Genomic DNA, 19,601 nt, shown 5'->3' with positions numbered 1-19,601 from the left:
AGTTTAATTAACACCTTGACATGCCAAAATGAATGGAAACTGGTTAAAGTGCAGATTTGAAGGCATATATTCATCATATTGTATACAACACTAAAGTGCACAGTTCAGTGTGTGCCACATAAATCCAGATTACAGTGCCAATATGTTTATGTGACACATAACAGTAGACTATGGCATTTTTCTTACAGTATCTTTAGCATTTTTGTCAGATGCTGTCAGTGCATTAACATTAGTCTTGATAAATAAAAGGCCATATTTTAAGACATATTTTAAAACCTGAGGACGGATCACAGCATTTAAGAGTATTGCAGTCACGTTGTCAGTACTTCCTGTTGTGTAGCTCTGCGACCCTTCGTAGAGCGTCTCTTTGGTGTGGGCACAGTTGTGTTTTACTGCTCAGCTCCTGCCACTGGATAAATTCTGCAGAGCCATGCAGGCTACTGGCCACCTGAAGAAATAATGAACCCAAACCATTCAGTATAAATACAGAGGATTCAGTAAATAAGTTACTTATTTACTTGATATTCAAATGGTGGACATCTTATTTTGGAATGAAACCATTTGCATTGTACCTATTTGTACAAACAAGATATTTGAGTCCTCACCATATGGTTGATGTCTGACATAAGCAGGCCCTGTCTGTCCAGGTGAATGTTTAGAACAGTGGTTTCTACCCAAGCATGATCTGTATTCCTGCAGTCATCCACGTAGCCCTCAAACACCTAAAGCATAAAAATGTACTTGTGCTGTTTGTTCAAACACCTCTGCATTTAGCATTAGTTTCATTATCAGTTACACAGATGAAACAGATGAGGGGTGATGAGAGGATGGCAGTAATAATTATAGACCATCCTGAAATGGAAACATCACAGGTTCCATGTCAATAATAGCTGACCTTCCAATGTGTCCTTGAGCAAGGCAGATTATTGTTAGTTTCCCTTATAGGAGTGTCAGATAAATGGCTAATTGTAAGTCATTTCGAGATTTTGTTGAAACTGCTTACCTTGGTTCCCTGTCTGACCTTTGCTTTCATTTTTTCAAAGACCTGTTTCCCCATGATTCTTGTAAGCGTTACTGGAAGGAGCTCATCAGATTGGACAGGCCCCTAAAGAGGACGTTTCAAAATCAAACACATTATACTTCGTTGCATGACCGCGTCACTTGACAAGAATCAAGTATTTTTGTTGTTGAGCGACGCGTCCGTATCACTAAGTATAAATTAACTTAACCATCTTAAGTCATTAAAGTCAAAGTATAATACATCAATTAAACCCAAGTCTAACCCAGCCAATCTGAACAAAATGGTTAACACAGCTCTCAAAACGAAGTGAACAAACTGCTAAGCTCACCCCAGGCAGGGTCCATGTCATTTGAGTCTCATTCCAAAGAGCCAGAAACTCCAAAGAAGAGCGCTCAGCATCTCGCCATCTAAAAACACATTTACAAGGGCTCAGTTCAACATGTTTTTTTTCTCCTGTATTGGTAAACAAAATGCTGTTGATGATACCTACCGTGTAAGAACAGGGTCTATGATCAGGTTAGGACCCAGGTGGCCGAGTACACCTCTTCCCCTGATGCCTGTTCTCCCTCCTGGGTTTCTTATGACAGGATTATGACAGGAAAGATGAGCAATATGACATATCAAAACATGTTCGTTATAATAATACCTGTTATTTAATGTCACATGTCTCATATGGTATCATACCTGTAATTATCCAAGAACAGAGACTCTGATCTGTGAAGGGCAAACAAAGATTTAGCGTAGATTGGGTAATACCCCAACACTGGCGCCTTATCAGATGACACAAACCCCCTTAGGAGCCAGGGTGTAGTTGATTAACTCTTCTTTTACATAAAAACATACCCATCAGTCTGGTCTTCGACATTTTCAGAGACATAAAAAGGGGGCATGTATGAGGTAAAGCTGACCTAGAAAAGAGAGGATATTACTTATTAAATCCAATAAACCCAAACGGTTATCATGCAGCAGTCATCTAAGGACCAGCTACAAAGTCTCAGCATTGATTATGTAATGAATGTCAAGTACCTCCCACGGCACCTTCTCCTCAGGCACAGGAAAGCGGTTGACATTGCTGTCTGGGTAATGGAACTGCCGGGCATTCACATGAAACTTGTCACAGTCTCTTTCTGACATTTCTCTCCTTGTTTCTGGGGAGTCACTTTTTGAGTCTGTAATTGATACTGGTGAGGAGACAAGCACAAGCAGATGAGGCAAAGTTGTGTCAAATTCATTGTGTGATGCTTTTTGTCAGTGTATTTCAGATACTAACTCAGTTGTGGTGGGTCCTCTTTGGCCACACGACCCTGAGATTTGAGACTGTCCATAATCCACTGCAGGGCTTTGGCTGACTGGAAGACCTGATGAGATGAAAAGAACTGGGTCAAATACTGTCACTCACAAGCATCCAATATACTTGCACGATTGAGCGAGTCAAGAACTATGTGAAGTTGTGAATCAACCCTGCAGTCATACAGCAGCATAACAGTGACTGCTTAAGGCTATATACAGGCATATTTTGTCGTATGCCAGAAATGACACGAGTCATGTGGAAAACACATCGTTTTTGTCAAGCGACGTGCGATGGCAGCAGCTTATTAGCTCTCATACAGATACAGATGCAACATCAGCAATAGCTGAAGATGGGCTGACAACCTGCTCCTCGAGTTGAACTAGTCTTTTCACCAAGGCAGCAGAGCTTGTCTCTTCCTCCTGCTCCAACTGTTCTGTTATGGTGGTAACCCTGAGGACATAAACAAGCACATACTTTTAACAAGCAACCTCTGGAGTGAATTTAAAAAAGGGGGAAGAAAACTTGAGAGACACTCTTGAGAGAGAGGCACAGCTGCATGTTGCATTGCCACCTATATATACAGTATGTATATTTCCAGTCAAAGTGCCCTAGGAAATTTCTAGGGAGCTAATAAAGGCTTTTACTTTTGAGCTGTGTCTAGAATGCGGCGCTCCATGCTCTGACTCTGAGAACGCCGTGTGGACACCAGGTAGTTGTCCTTCATTAAGGCCTCCCAGGACAGCAGTTCCTCTTCTTCTGCTTTAGGCAACTCATTCTCTGAGGAAACACAGGAATAAGCATTGTTACATTAAAGGTGGGACAAATTTTACAATACCTCTTTTTTACTCTTTTTAACACTCACGGCACATAAAATGCACTCATTCCATTTCTCTCTCGCATACGAACACAAAAACATGGGTTTTGTTAACTTTTGGGGACATTGAATTGACTCCTTAACCTAACCTTAAGCATAGCCAATCTAACCAATACCCTAACCTTAACCCTGACCTTATGAAACTTCAGTTAAATCAAAATGGGGACAGAAAGTCCCCCCCCCACACACACACACACAGTTCACCAGTACTCCACTACTACTTTACAATTGTAAACGTTAACTAACTCGGCACTTACTGAACTCCTTAGATTTGATAGGGGGCTTGCGCAACACCATGCGCCTGATGAAGATGTAGAGATGGCTGAGGATGATGAAGGGGGGAGGGGCAGCGGGGCGGCTGTAGTACTCCTTGATCAGCTCATACCTCTGGAACTTCCAGATCCTGTCCGTGTTGTCCTGCACCACCTGGAAGGTAAAGCTACGAATGAACAGAGAGGAGGAGGCGAGGAAAAGACAAAGGATTGGCGTCAATCCACGTTTACACCCACAAACTTTACATCATTATTTTTCTACTTGAGGTGATCGTTTGGCTTCAGATGACTTGGATTATGCTGCATAAGCTATATGGAGTAATTTTATTGTGATTTATTTGCCCTTGGTGGAGCTGTAACGAACTGGTTACTATTGACTGCAGCTGTTTAGGATAATCTACTAGAGTTGTGGTGGCAACCTTCCTTAGTGTGATGTGGACAAAGGAAACTCACCTAGCCTACATTTCAATTGACATGAGGGTGCATTTTTAGGTGAACTGTTCCTTTAACTTGAATTTGAAGTGCATACTTACGTACATACCTACTTTCACACATGCTATCTGAATATAGGTATATATATTTATTTGATCTATTTAACCTGTTCTCTATCTCCAGACCTGGTTTATATCACTTTGCTCTCACTCTGCCGCTGTCCTCCCTCTTCTCACAGAATACTACAAAATGGTCTGATTCTGATACAAACGTTCCAATATGTATATCCTAAGTGATTCAGTCTCTGTCATGCAGATATGATTGAACCAGAGCACAGATGCATCACAAGGTGAACTCACTTGAAGATGGCTATGAGGAGGTTGAGTAGCAGTATGTTGGCAAAGAGCAAATAAACACAGAGCAGGATGATGGTGAGCCACTCTGGGAATGCTGGCATCTGGTTGTCATTGAGCACAGGACACTTAGGCTTGAGAGGATCTGTGCCATTTACACTGCAGGAGCTTATGTCAAACTCAGCATCTGTAGAGGACATAGAGGAATACATACTTAACATGGTGACATTTAACTCCCAGCAATGGGAGTTTGAACTACAGAAATGTCAATATGTTTAGGATAGAACTACAGCACGGCGTTGAATAAAGTGTCAAAGGTGTTTTAAAGGCAAGCAGACCCCCAGAATAATTGTCTGAAGCTATAAAGTATCTGTCTGCTGTGGCCTGTGCTACCACAATGTCACTTCAGTAATGCTTTCTCTAAATGTACTTACTTATGTACTTACTTATACAGTATGATTAAACTTTACAGGTATTTGCAAATGATCATTATTTGTTTGTTAGTACAGTACATCATGCAGCTCAAATACAAAAAAACATAAGAGACTGGACTTGCTAAACCAGTAAATGAATGACCATGTACATATTCGCCCGGACAGAGGTCCGGGTACAGAGGTCATCTGGTAATCATAACGGCACTGGTTCGTGAATGTCATTTTCTCTGTTTGTTCAATCTCCACTGACTTATCTAAATGTTTTAAAAAGAATGTGTAATAACAGGAATAGAATGGTCCTTCTGCACTCACTATCAATATTTGAAGGGACATTCCCAAAAATGGTGAGGTATGGTTCGTACACAGCACCCCGGACAATCCAGTCCAGCCGGTCCTCGTTGTGTACGAGGATGGCCTGTTTGGCCACGCCGTACGCCACCACCCAGATACTCAGCAGGAACATGAAGAAAAACATATCTGTCATCTGCGGGGCGGAGAGGCAAAGACAAACAAGAGAGATGCAACAATTGGAACAATGGAGGATGATAGAATACAGTATGCTTAGAAACCAGGTGGCCTTTACATCTTAAAGACAGACAGTCACAAACTAGAAGCACTGATGTCTGGTATCAGAATGGAAATGTGTATGGAAACTTTGTTACCTTTTGTATTTATTATAACAATTTACAAACAGCTGCATTTAAAAACTTTCACTGGGAAATGGCGTATTACTCTGTGTAACGAAGGGGACACCTCTGGTTACTTTAAAACACTCTGGTTTTCTATCCTACCAGGATAGAAAACTAGCAGTACTTGGGAACCAATATTGTACTAGATAAATAGCTGTTTTGAAGGATCATTCTGCAAGTTCTACTTTTGTCAGATTAGCCATCAGTGTCAATAGTCACAATACCAGAATGGACTATCCCTCCCTCATCCATCTTCTCACCATTCTCCTGACAATGATGATCTTGGGGCCCAGGGTTCTACTGATAGTGAAAATGGCCATCAGACGGAGGGAGAAGACTATGAAGTCAATGCAGAGGAGGATTTTACCTGCATAGAACAGCCCAGTCTTTAGCCTATAAGAGGAGGAGAGTATAGACAGTCGTATAGCAAACCCAACAACTTGTTAATATTTTGATTACATCATGCCTTTCTCAGAGGGGTGACGCTCACCTAAAGGCAAGGCCGATAATGAAGAGGACAATGGAAAGCACATCTAGGATATTCCACAACTCATTGATGTACATCCTTGCCTTCTTACGGAACCCAAATCCATCAGGGTCATGAAAAAGCTGAAACAGGAAGGACGGGCGAAAATATAAACAATGCCATTTTAATGCGGTCATCATTTCATGAAGTGATGAGAGGGTCCTCATTGTAAAAGCTGTTATTCATTGTTTGTCTGTGTTTGTGCACATGCAGTATGATATGCGTGAATTTCCGCACAGATTGATAAAAACAACCTGATTTAGGCTGCTTTGTTTGAGTCAAGTTGTGTAAAGTAACTAAGTACATTTACTCAAGTACTGTACTAAGTTCACTTTTGAGGAATTTTTACTTTACTTGAGTATTTCCAATTTCCAATACTTTTACTTCTACTCTATTACATCTCAGAGGCAAATAGTGTACTTTTTACTCGACTACAATTATTTGAAACCATTAGTTACTAGTTACTTTGTAGGTTTTGATTATTATTACAAAACATACATTAACCACTTCAGCCCTATATACATTTTGGCCATTTGAAAATAGCCGATCCACAAGCTCACAATGTGTCGCATGATCACAACGCTTGTAGATCCGCTATTTTCAAAAGATTTTTATACATTTGAAAACCTGTAATGGGACATTCTGCATAATGAGGTAAGTACATTTTGATGCCAATACTTTTGTACTTTTACCCGGGTACATTTTGAATTCCGGACTTTTACTTGTAACATAGTATTTCTACATTGCAGTATTAATACTTTTACTTAAGTAAAAAATGTGAGTACTTTTTCCACCACTGATTGTTTGTCTGTGTTTGTGCACATGCAGTATGTTATGCATGAATGTCCGCACAGATTGATATAAAAAACCTGATTTAGGCTGCTTTGATGGAGTCAACCCACTGCGGTCGTCTTACCTGTCTGACCTCCTCACACACCAAAGAAGCGAGCCAGATGTAGAGCAATATCTCTGTCCAGGAGGGCGTGACCTGGAAGTCAACCATCAGCACCACGGCAAACAGGAAGAGGAAGGCAAAGTATGACACGATGTTCCAGTAGAACTTGACCTGAGGAGAGCCGTACAGGCTGACCAGTCTGGACCAACACCCCAGAGGCTTCAGGGCCTTCAGAAGGGGAAGGGTGCTGAGGAGAGCAGCAGAAGTCACTGAGCTTAAATGGATACCCTGGACTTTATGTGTGTGTGTGTGTGTGTGTGTGTGTGTGTGTGTGTGTGTGTGTGTGTGTGTGTGTGTGTGTGTGTGTGTGTGTGTGTGTGTGTGTGTGTGTGTGTGTGTGTGTGCGTGTGCGTGCGTGCGTGCGGAGGGGGGGTTTGACATAGCAAAAGTAACAATCAAAAAATATTTTTAAAAAAAGTCAGGTATCCCTGTAAACTCCTTGATAGCCAAATTATTACAATTTCTTTGTTTGTTTTCTACAATTTGTTTTTGTGCCCAGAAACCACTCAGATAAGTCAGGTAAGGAGTGGAAACCAGCATGTACTGCATGTACAGTACACTATAAACATTCAAACACATGTAGCTTGCATATGCATAGTGTTCGCATTTCTGCTGTAAGCATTCAAATCATACAAAGCACACAGCCATTGTCCACTTACGGAACAAAAGTCTTTCTCCGAATGGAACTTCCTGTAACAGTCTCCATGGTGATGATCTCCTCACTCCGCTCTGCTTCTCTTTGGATGACTTCATCACGTCTTTTTTTTATTCACAAAGACATTTAAAACACATGAAAATATAACCCTTTTTGGTAACAATTGCTATCTATGTCTATAATGCATTATAATCATACTTATAAGGCATTATTAAATCTGCTTATAACACAGTATAATTATAGCTATAAGAAGAAGAAATATTATCATAGTATTATCATAAAGTATCATATGAATACTTTATTAACATTGTGAATCAGTATGGCAAGTGCAATGCAGGTATGCTAAAAGGAGAACACAAAAATCCTGGGGGGCTTGTTTCCATTGTGGTCCTATAAGCCAGGGTATTATTAATTGCCATATACATTATAATAATGTATTATACTGTTATAATGCATTATAGTGTGATTATAAGTCACTATAAGTGGCCATGGGATGCTTTAAGTAAAGCAATTACATTCCTGAAGTTATAGGCAGAAATGTTTTGTGTTGTTCTTGCACAAATGTAATTTAACTTTTAATTTAACTTAAAGCACCCAATGACCATTTATTATGACTTCACACAGACTATAATGCATCATAACAGTTAATATAATGCATAATGCATTATCATAATGTATTACAACTATGATAAAACTATGATCCTGGTCAAAAGAAAAGGTCTGTGAGTGACCAGTGATTATGAAGTATTATGATACTTGACTTTAAGTCATTATAGAGGGTTATGATTGGATTATAAATACTTATGAGTGCTACAGTGTTATAAGTAGATTTGAAAAGCATTATAGACAGGTATACATAGCAAGTGTTACCACTGAATTATACAAAGTGCCTGCTTCACTGCCACCATGTGGTGATAGATGTGTACAACTTTAAATTGACAGTATAACATTGTTTTTGATAATAGTAATACAGACTTCTAGCACTGTTGTATCACAAAGCAACTAAATATCTATAAAGAATATTATATAGACAATAGTTACTTATGTACCATTAGGATTATGATACTTCATGATAGCTCATAACAATTAATTCATGACAAAAATGACAGATTTTCAAGTGGAAAAAAAGGTTTTTACTTGAAAGACTGTTATTTTCAGCCAGCCACACGGCATACAACTAAGTATAACGGTGGCTTGTAAGAAAACCCCCAACCTAAAAGCCAGAAAACCAGTGTAGATAAGGGGGAAGAAGAGCATGCAGGTCAGTACTATCCACACAGGATTGTCCACGGCTAGCTCCCCACACCAGATCTGGGTCAACAGAGCCTGAGGGACGAAGACACTTCAACCGGTTAGATCTTCATCCATCTTTATAATGAAGCATCAGAAAGTAATATCTACACATCATTCTCTATTATATTCAAATCGAGATTAAGACAGATTTATGTAGCATTTTGTGTAAATAAGTTTTATATACTAGAGATCTTTTAAAGTCACATAATGATAAAGCTGAGGGTATTGTACCTGCACCCCTGACTGAGCCACAAAGCTTTTGTCATCTGCCTCTAGGGCCAGTCTAAGGCATGTGGTCGACCCCCAGGACGGTGAGACTCGAACCAGCAACTTCTGTGCTCGTCCCTCATCACAGCAATGGCACTCGCTGAACACACCTGGAAAACACACGCATACACGCACGCACACACTTTTCATTTCATGGACCCTCAGTTTGATATAATAATAATAATAATAATAATAATACATCTAATTCATATATAGTAGACAACAGACCCCCATTTGATATAATTTTTATCTCGGAGACCCCAATCTACAATGTAAAATTGTTCATTTAAGTCTGAGAATGTACATGGGGTAAGGGTTCATTTGCAGGGGATCCGCAGGAACCCTCCCTAGGACCCCTGGGGGTCCCCAGACCCTACGTGGAGAAACAGTGGTTGAAGACGAGGTGGTGTACCTATGGCATGCCTCTCATAGTGATCGGCTAGCTCTATCATTCCCTCCGCCTCGTCTGCATCGCCGACCTCTGAAGCCATCCTCTTCAAGATCTTACTGGCAGCCAGAGCAGCAGATATGCCGTCTCTGCACTGTACACACACACACACACACACACACACACACACACAATTTTACTCAAGTAAGAGTAAAAAAGTACTTGCTTTTAAATATACTTAAGTAAGGAGGAACAGTCTTCCGACGGGAAACAGGGTCAGCCTTCCAACTCCCAGCTGTTAACAGAAAAAAGAAAATAATAATGCTAGGAATGTGACTGGAAGGGGTTCTGCACAAAAGTCAACATGTGACTTCTAGGCAGTGAGACTGTGTTGTCCAGTCTGATCTCTCATCACGCATGCATAGAGCTAAGTGTACTTTGTATGTTTGTGTCCAGGGGATCTGTTTGGGGCCCACTTCCCAGCATTATTATTTTTTTCTGTTAACAGCTGGTCAGTTGGAAGGATGACCCTGTTTCCCGTCGGAAGACTGTTCCTCCCGATGTTCCTGACCCTAACCCTGAGGTGGCTTTTGCCCCAGATGCTGTTGGTGTGTATTTTATTAGCACAAAGCGATATGTTCAGCAAAACTCAATTTGTTTTTTGCCAGAATAATGGGTATCAACACACTAAATCACGTTGTAGACTTTTTTTGCGAGGAGCCAGGGAACCTAAAAGTAACCTTTTAGGTTCGAGGAACCAGCAAACCTAAAAGTAACTTGTACTCCTAGAAATTTACTTGAGTAAAAGTAAAATATTTGTCTTGGAAATGTACTCGAGTAAGAGTAATAAGTATCAAAGAAATCTAATACTCAAGTAAAGTACAGATCCTCAGAATATGTACTTAAGTACAGTACTCAAGTAAATTGTCCGTACTCAGTTACTGTCCACCTCTGCTGCTCATGAGCAAATGCGCATACGCACACACAAGCAAGTAAAGGTTCATGCTTTCATGCCTACTGTATAAGGCCATGGACCTCATTCATATTCATTTTGCTCTTACTTCATTCTGGGGATATGAAGTAAAATAAAATGGCTGCCGTGTGAATATGGTCAATGGCATTTATCACCTGCTCCCAGGCAATTTCAGCTAGTTCCTTATTGTTCTGGAGCACAGCCCACAGGAAAAGGTCTCTCCCTGGGTCTCTGAAGGGCTCATCTGTTTGTTCTCTGTGCTGGAGCTCCGCCTGACCTTTGACAGGAAGCTGAAGAACAGGAACAGAAAGTACTGTATAGCAGATTCATTTGAAGACAAGACAATATCATTATATTTCTAAGTTACAGTAGTTTGGTAGCCAATTAACAACCTTACAATACTGTAGGTGTGGCCTTATTCAGGCATGTCTATAGTGGTTCAGTTAACCTTTTATACGGAATGCCACATGTTGGACAGATAGACGGGAGAGAATGGCTTGCTGTCTGCCCTTTGCTATACGCCACTCACCGACACAGAGGTGTCCTCGGTGTCATCCCTGTCGATGTTGAGAGAGTACCTCGTGGTGGACAGAGGGTAGAGCGGCTGGGTGAACCTGCCCAGCAGGTGGCGCACCTCTTCTGAGACGTGAGCCATAGAAATGATTGTGCCTCCCATTGAGCTGGGCCGACTCCTGATACCAACCATTTTCCCCCAGCGGTTTCGGTCATCTTTCACCCGCTTAGCCAGCTGACGGAGGAAGTAGCAGCTAGGCAGCTGGTTGTAGAGTTCACACAGTGTGTCCTCCTCCTGGAGGAAATGCCTCAAGGACACTCCGTTGTCCAGCAGCAGATGGACAAACTGAGGTTTGTCACCCACCAGTGCAGAGAACATGGCCTGTTCGAGGTCACTGGACTAGAGGATGGACAGAAAGCATGACAGGAGGATGGACATTGTATAAGCTAAGGTATACACATCATTTTCATTCATGTAACCATCCAATCATCCATCCATCCATCCATCCATCCTCTACCACCTATCCGGAATTAACAGTTACAGCAGAGAATCCCAGACCCGGGCCACATTTGCAAATTCTGACTGGAGGATCCTGAGGCGTTCCAAGGCCAGCATGGTGATATTATGTTATGTACCTTCCATTGGCTCTCCTCAGTGAAGATCTCAGTTTCAGCTATGTCTACACGGTTCCAGGCCACAGCCAGCTCCATTTGTCTCTGCAAGTTCTCTCTGCACAGGGACTCACTGCTCCTAGAGGCTAGGAGGACAACAAAACGTATCTACATGAATGTTTTTTGGCTGATGTGATTATCCAATTAGTCTAATGAGATGCCAGTTTGCTCAAGGATACTTGAAAAGGGGACAGACTCTGTGAACACTAATGCCCTTTATACTATTTATAATGTTTTCATTCCTCTGTGGTGCTACACAGATTTCATGTTAACTGGAATGCAACCGAACACAATCAAGGGACAGCGATATTGACCCGATCAAAAATATAATCTATCAAAGCCAAAATACTTTAGAAAAGACTTGTTTAGGGCACATGATCAGACTGTGTAACAAGGCCCAACTTATAAACTCATACTTCCACATTTATGCTACCTCAGAGGAGAATAAGTAGACAATATGGGTAACAATAGCGTGGAAAATATTGTTATCACTTTGTGGGCATTCCAGAGCATATTAGATCAATTTCAAGGGGCAGAGCAGGTTTAGATAAAGTGATGAATCATCATAATCCTAGTGTGAGTCTCTGTGTAGTGGACCATTAAGGATCTACATTTTAGATTAGTATGCTTTAATACCATGCATTATGTCTTATTGGGTTAGACTAGTCGTTTGGGACATCAGCAAGAGGCAATGTGAGCTTTACACAAGCACTCTATGTCCTTTATCTCTCTAGATAGAAACGCTCTTACGAAAAAATATCTGCAATGTCTTGGGTTTCAAACTTCAGCACATTTGATATAGCAGTTTGGTCACTAGGTTTTTCTGAGAGGGAAGAGTACACCTGCTTGGCACAAAGCCTATCTGTATCTCTGTTGGTCGGTGCTGTACACTGCATTCCTTTATTCCAGGAAGGAATTGAACATCTTCGATTGTGGTCAGCCATGTCATATGCAACCATCCAATAATACACACACAAAAAAAGGATCCCATTTAGCGGAAGCTCTTTCCCAGGATGATTCCCAATAAGTAATACTGTAGGTAACAGGTCCTGAGTCAGAACTGCAGACATGAGGCCCAGACCTTACCATTATGGGAAATATTTTTTACCCTTCTATTTAACCACTTAAACCCTACATACGTAGTTGACCAGGGTCCCCAGGACTCTATATGCCGTCTGCTGACACCCGCCCCCCAAACACCAAATCCCTTTCCCAAAAATAGCCGATCTACAAGCTCACAATGCGTTGCGACGCATTGTGAGCTTATTGGTCTGCTCACTTTGATGAATGTTTGCCCCAGAATAGGGACGCTAGGTTTCAAGTGTATGCCAACCCACCTTTGAGTAGTGCTTGAAGAATGGCCACGTCCACATCCCCATGCTTCTCCTCATTGATTCTGAACACTGTCAGCAGCTGAGGCATCCTGATAATGTCCTGTATCTGGTATAGATAATGTACTACAGTTAATTACAATTACAATATGTTTTCACATCAAAAACACATGGCTCAATGATCTTGCTAGAGCTCTGAGCAGCGTTCAGGCTTTGAAGCCTGTAATGTTACCTTCTTGGTCCATTCTAAGATCTTGAGGTCAGAGAAGGTGTCATACTCAGCACCAAAGAATTTTTTCAGAAGCTGATGTATGAGGGCAATTGTGACACGGATTATGGGCATCCCCGCCACGCTGGCTATCACATCCGCTATCCGACCTGAACCCTCCAAGATCACACATGGCGTGGCATTGATCATGGCATTGAAGATGGTCTGGGTGAGGAGAGAGACCGTCAGAAAAGAGAGAGACTTTGAGGCAGGCTGACAGACGGACAGAGACAGACAGGTATACATGGATGATTACTCACATTTAGAGTGCCTGGTCCTCCATCCAGAACTACACACACCACTGGAATTGTCACACAACTCTCTGGAGGACAACAACATCAGTGTCACTGACAGGATGGACAAAAAGGGCACACCTCCTCCCACAACAAATATTGCAATTATAAATTAGTATGTGGACACGGCATGGGTCACCTCACCTCTGTTCCCCAGAGGCTGCTGGTTGATGAGTTTCTCCAGACGGCTGCGCAGTTCGATCTCCACGCCGTAGCGTCCGTGAGTCCCGTCGTCCACCAGCAGGAAGTGAGAGTGGTTGTTGTCGAGGCACGACAGCCGGCCTTGTCCTTGCTCATCCATCACATAGTGAGCAGGGAAGCAACCCTGGGGAAGAGAAAGGAATAGAACAATAAGAAGAAAAAATATATATTAGAAGAAAAAAAAAAATGATGAAGTAGCTACCCATGAATGGATGTATTTTTAGATACTTTGAATAAAATGGGTCTAATCAAGCAAATTACATTACATACAGTATATAGTTTCAAGTTAATGTATCTAATGCTCATGATGCAGGTTGAAAATATTCATATGTAAGCCTTACGTCTGGATGCACCAGGGATTTCCTGTTATGGAGGGTTCCCCAGGTAGCCACTCCAATGGTCACTATCTGTTCCTGTGTGGAGCTGCTACTCAGGGCGTAATCCCTCACAGCCCTCCCTACATGTTTCATCACACCTGTATGTGTACCACCTGTGATGATCCATGCACCTGCACACAACATGAGGAGTTGGGACCGAAATTAGTGCGCTGCATATAGGTCAAAACACAGCAAACGCATTATAGGACACTGGAGGAATGGAATTTTGAGGCGAGGCTGTCTACATACACAGTTTACAGGCACGTGATCATCCACTAATTAAATCTCTCTTCCAGACATTTTCTATTATCCTCTCAGTCTCTTTCTCTAACCCTCTGACTCTCTTTCCATCATGATTTTTATCTCTGTCTGGGCTGACCTGTCGTCTGGGCCACTTTGATAAGGCCTCTGTGGAACATGCCCTTGAGATGAGCTTTTAGGTAAAAGTTCTTGGCTCCTCCTGTGACTGAGATCAGCAAGTTGGGAGGTGCAAGATTCCACTGCTCTGTCAACAGCTGGTACAGGGCCTGCGGAGAGGTGTCTGTGGATACTCGCACATACTGGATGTACACACACGCACGCACGCACACACGCACGCACGCACGCACGCACACGCGCGCGCGCACGCACGCACGCACACGCACACGCACACGCACACGCACACGCACACGCACACACAAACACACACACACACACACACACACACACACACACACACACACACACACACACACACACACACACACACACACACACACACACACACACACACAATGCATAGAAATGAATGCACATTGCACAAAGCTGAAGCTATAGCTCTGAGAAAATAACAACAATACATGTTGCTGAGTGTCTCACCTTGCCAGTTTTCTGTGCCTGGCCACCAAAATTGATGTCTCCAAATGCATCAGTGGGTCTCTCACAGACATGCCTGTGTTTGTTCCACGACTCTCCCGCGAAGTCCTCCGGCTTCACAGCTTCATCTACATGATGTATCTTGGGGTAGCCGCACTTACACACACCCTCTCTAACAGAGGCCAGAACCGATGTATACTCATTTACACAGTCAAATATCCACTAATCTCTCTCCCAGACATTTTCTAGTATCCTCTCAGTCTCTTTCTGAGAGGATACTAGAAGAGTGTACAAATGTAACCAAATCCATTTGGTTACATTTGTTCATTCTCAGAGTTACAAATACAGTAGATACATGAGCAGTGAGCACTGAAGCTTTTACTGTGCAGACAAAAATGCAATGCAAATGCAAATTCCTGGAATAGGATACCATGTAACATGTTAGATACTATGTAAGACACAGATAATGTATGATACATCCATAGTACATTCAGTAAATAAATAAATAAAGCTCAAAACTTCAAGCCTGTTCTAAGACAATGCTGCAATATTTGATTATTCATTCTTTTGAAAGAGTTGCATCCTCTGAGCTAGAGGGCAACTGATATCACTCCTGTGATGGCATGCAGACAGTAGTATCAACAGCAGTGACAAGGTCAAGTCAAGACCTACAGTCATATACCTCAGATACCCTGCTTTTCATCACAACGCCCCCTATACATCCTACCTGTTTTCCTCTTCATAGAAGCAACACTCCTTCTTCTTGATGTTTTCCCTGATCCAGGAGGATAGACAGCCACGCTGAAAGGAGGGAGACAGACTCAGGTACTTAGAGGTTGTGCTGTCAGCCACAGCATGAACAAGGTGAGGTTCCACTACCTCAGCTTCCCCCATCCTGCAGATGGTAGACATGGGGCAGACCGATGCTCCTCGGATCTGGGATGGGCTGCAGTTAGGACTGAACTGCTAAACATAAGTGCAGGGTAGACTCTGCAAGCAGCACTGTAGCTGTAGCTACTGGCTAGCACCTCTATACTGCATTGGTGATGTCACAGCAGAGAGATAAGTGAGGGCTGCTGAGACAGGCTGAAATCGCATGCCTCTTATTGGAAGCAGGACAGAAAAGGGACAGGGCACACTTCCTGATGCTGGGCTGTAGATAAGATAGTTTACTAGATTAAATTATTGTCTTCTACTGTTATTTGTCACTTGCAGATTGAATGGCTGTACTTACAAAACAAAAACAAACAAACAAAAAGTGATACCTACTCTTACAAACTGATTGACAGTATGAAATGGAAATCTATTCCACTAATGGCAACAGTATATTACTAAAATGTACCGCAGATATATAATTCTGGTTGGCAAAGTGGATGACTTTACCTTTCTTCCTGCTCAAACCACACTTGATCTGATATTTTAACATTTGAAAGCATGCAACAGAAGTCTAGCAAATACCTGGTCAAAAGTAGATAGCACTCGATTTAGACGTACTTTCCCCAGCTCAAGCTTGGCATCAGCTTCCTGTGGGTGAATTTTGCTTTCAGATCTCGGCAGCATCTCTGAGGGAGAGAACAAGAGAGTTTGGACCTAACAATGTCATGGTCTCTTTTTTCCACTATGTACAGTGTGTACTGAGTAAAAGTGGAAACACAGGACACATCCCACCAACAATGTTATACTAATTACTTTTTTATTCCTTATAGCTGACATGTGATAAATAATTTCAACTACTGTCAATTCCAATGAATGAAATATATTTGAATGAATGTTTAAGGACCTATATACTTACGGTACCACATTTTTTAAGCGTGCCATAACACTTTGATCCAATATGACTTCAGTAATGATGAGATCCCAATGATAACCCACGGCTGGACACAGTGCATATAGATATGCTTCCCTTATCTCACACTGTAAAAAAGGCTCCTCCTACTGAGAACAATAATAGCCACCCTCCCCCCGTTAGCTCCAACAATCTAATCCATCTTGTGAAGTAGGCTTTTTGTTGTACAGTAAGGTTTCACATTACTTTGCACCAACAAACCAAGGCAAACACTGTGTTGGAACATGCTGATGCTACCAGCTGGGGTGAATTCAATACAGAGCTTTGACAATCCAAAACATGCTAGTCACTTCACTTGTTTCACTTGTAAAAACTGTCAGAAGAAGAGAGTTTACACATTTCACACACCAGTAAAAAAATGTGTATGAGGAATGACCTCTTGTTAACATTCTTACCTTTATCACTTCCCTCAGATCCTCCCTTTCCTTGAATGAAGGACAACAGCAACATTAAGGCGTTTATGTTTATGATGTAAAGCATTCAAGGCACATTTTCAGTTGTCTGGAAGTGCTGTTCATGTTTTCTCACAACTTTACCTGCCGTTACAGTAGCTGTTGCCAGGTGACACCTCAAGAGTAGGTCTATATTCACCTAGGGATCTTGTTACTGAATGCCGTTTAGTTTGGAGTCACTTGACTGATTGCCATAACAATGTGTATGGTAAAAATAACACACAAACAAGGCGATCACTGATTGGACAGATTTCACTTACACCAAAGGCCATGTCATTACTGTTAGTATGAAGAAAATGTGATAAAACAAAGTTGTTCAATTTGTGTCACTGTGTTGCATCACTTTGGTGTCCACCAAAATTATCATGACACATAACTATGTCAATCAGATCCTCTCACCTTTGTTGGTTGTGGGGCTACATAGGGGGGTAAAAAAAACTCCATTAGGATCCTCCAACACAACATTTGGGCTTCTTGTGGTCAACAGTGGGTAGCCTACACACTAATAGTCAGGGCTAGTGGCTGCTCCCGCAGGGCCAATCACTGGCCGAGCAAAAAATACTCATGGGCCCTGTGCAGGCATAATGAATTATGAATTACATTTTTATAGCGCTTTTCCAAGTGCTCAAAGCGCTTTACAATGGTTCATTCATTCATACATACAGGGAGGGGGGGGGGGGGGGGGGGGCATTGGGAGGTGGAGCGGGGAACAGTCGACGCCAGCATCCCCACTTTTTCCACAGTACTCATACCATGGTGGGCCCTAATTATCCCTGGTGAAAAAGAATAAAGTCTGCACATTGGTCCTTAGCTTCAGTTTTTTATTGCTGCTCAATGTTTTGATCAAACTGGCCTATTGAACTTCACCCTAAGAACACTGTACCTGCTGCTACTTTATTTAACCTCACCTCAGGGCGGCATGTATAGTCACACACACTCTCGCCCTCTCTCTCACACACGCACGAACGCACGCACGCACGCACGCACGCACGCACGCACGCACGCACGCGCGCGCACACACACACACACACACACACACACACACACACACACACACACACACACACACACAAACTTGTATGAGAAGTTTGGTTTAGTATGCCTAATGAAAACCAGGTCAAATGCAAGCTGTAAAATGCCAAGTTGTCCTACCACTAATCAACAACAATGGACCTGCATATAAAGTATCCAACAGAAATGCCTAAAGACACTTCACAACAACTGTCTGCGCGCGCGTGCATGTGTCAAAGAGGTCCGCTCCCCCACTTCCAAAATTAGCACTACAACACTGTGTATAGCACATGATATGGACATGCACACACATGCATACGGTGCTAATGCTATAAACATCATGTGCATACCTGCTACTACACACACTATCTGTATATATCTTTGATTATCTGACCTGTTTGTATCTTATGTTCTTTTATTTTATTCTTACCTCTCTCACAAAAACTACACATGATGGAGCGCACACGAAAAAAGGAATTCCACCCATTTCTTTACACTTGTAAACCTGTGATGTGACAATAAAGATGATCACAAGATCTTCATCAGGAATTTTTGAAAGATTCCTGATGAAGATCTTGATCAAAACGTTGAGCAGCATTAAAAACGTGGAGCTGAGTACCAGTGTGCAGACTTTATTCTTTTTCACTGTTTTTGTTTAGATTAGAAGAAAAAGCGGAGCAGTGAGAAACTATATTCTTACGTTGTTGGTTTGTATTTATTGTCAACAATATCAGCTGTAGCCAGGTGCAATGTTTTAGTAGGCTATTAATTGTCTATGTCTATGTCGTATGACTATGTTAGCGGCAAACCTAAGGCAGACAGACTGTATACTTCAGTACTTGTTTACTTATTGCGAGTTATATCGTCATTTCAATATTCAACAATGTTATCGCATATCACATGTTTTCCATATATCGTGTAGCCCTAGTTTGTACACATATGCACTGCAATATTTGCATGTTTATGGGCCAAATAGGGTTAGGAGAAGTAAATAAGTAATTTGCATCAAATGTTACTCATCTATCAGGGGGGTGGGCGTTCGAGTTTGAGTTCAGCTCTTGTAAAACATTGTTCCATTGGCTCAATGAAATACAAATAAGGATAGTTAAAAGTATGCATTATGCAAGTGCTATAATTTAGATCATTCATCACAGTTTAAGTTACATTTTACAATGAGAATTAGAATAATTCAATCCCCCCCCCCCCCAATCGACACCCCAATCCTCCCTGAATGCAGATCACGCCCCTCTGCTCAGCCAGTCAATATCTACTGATCAGAGCAGGAATGAGATGAGGTGGCTACACACCCTAGTAATGTTGTGGGGCCCGATGGTATCAGCCCCAAAGTACTCAAGGCAT

The 19,601-nt window shown here is 41.9% G+C and overlaps 1 protein-coding gene across 1 annotated transcript; it reads right to left on the bottom strand.

Moving 5' to 3' along the window:
- Positions 1-99: 99 nt before the first annotated feature.
- Positions 100-16,553, bottom strand: trpm2 (transient receptor potential cation channel, subfamily M, member 2). The gene is made up of 33 exons (XM_084084526.1): positions 16,392-16,553; positions 15,661-15,734; positions 14,937-15,105; positions 14,458-14,638; positions 14,043-14,209; positions 13,645-13,825; positions 13,468-13,529; positions 13,172-13,372; positions 12,946-13,048; positions 11,573-11,694; positions 10,953-11,336; positions 10,579-10,689; positions 9,475-9,604; positions 9,027-9,172; positions 8,716-8,828; positions 7,507-7,605; positions 6,809-7,034; positions 5,857-5,975; positions 5,627-5,759; positions 4,990-5,161; positions 4,250-4,430; positions 3,444-3,625; positions 2,957-3,089; positions 2,675-2,762; positions 2,292-2,379; positions 2,048-2,202; positions 1,865-1,929; positions 1,706-1,735; positions 1,512-1,598; positions 1,350-1,428; positions 1,004-1,105; positions 606-722; positions 100-448 (listed from the first exon to the last, which is right to left on the bottom strand). Exons 1-33 carry the CDS (start codon positions 16,491-16,493, stop codon positions 320-322), a joined length of 4,431 nt encoding a protein of 1,476 aa, XP_083940652.1. The 5' UTR covers positions 16,494-16,553; the 3' UTR covers positions 100-319.
- Between the last annotated feature and the right edge of the window lie 3,048 nt (positions 16,554-19,601).

Source organism: Gymnoscopelus microlampas (assembly GCF_963454915.1).
Source record: "Gymnoscopelus microlampas genome assembly, chromosome: 17".
In the NCBI taxonomy this organism is placed as follows: domain Eukaryota; kingdom Metazoa; phylum Chordata; class Actinopteri; order Myctophiformes; family Myctophidae; genus Gymnoscopelus; species Gymnoscopelus microlampas.
Note: the sequence above shows the minus strand (reverse complement) of the source record. Positions and strands in the feature narration are given on the sequence as shown.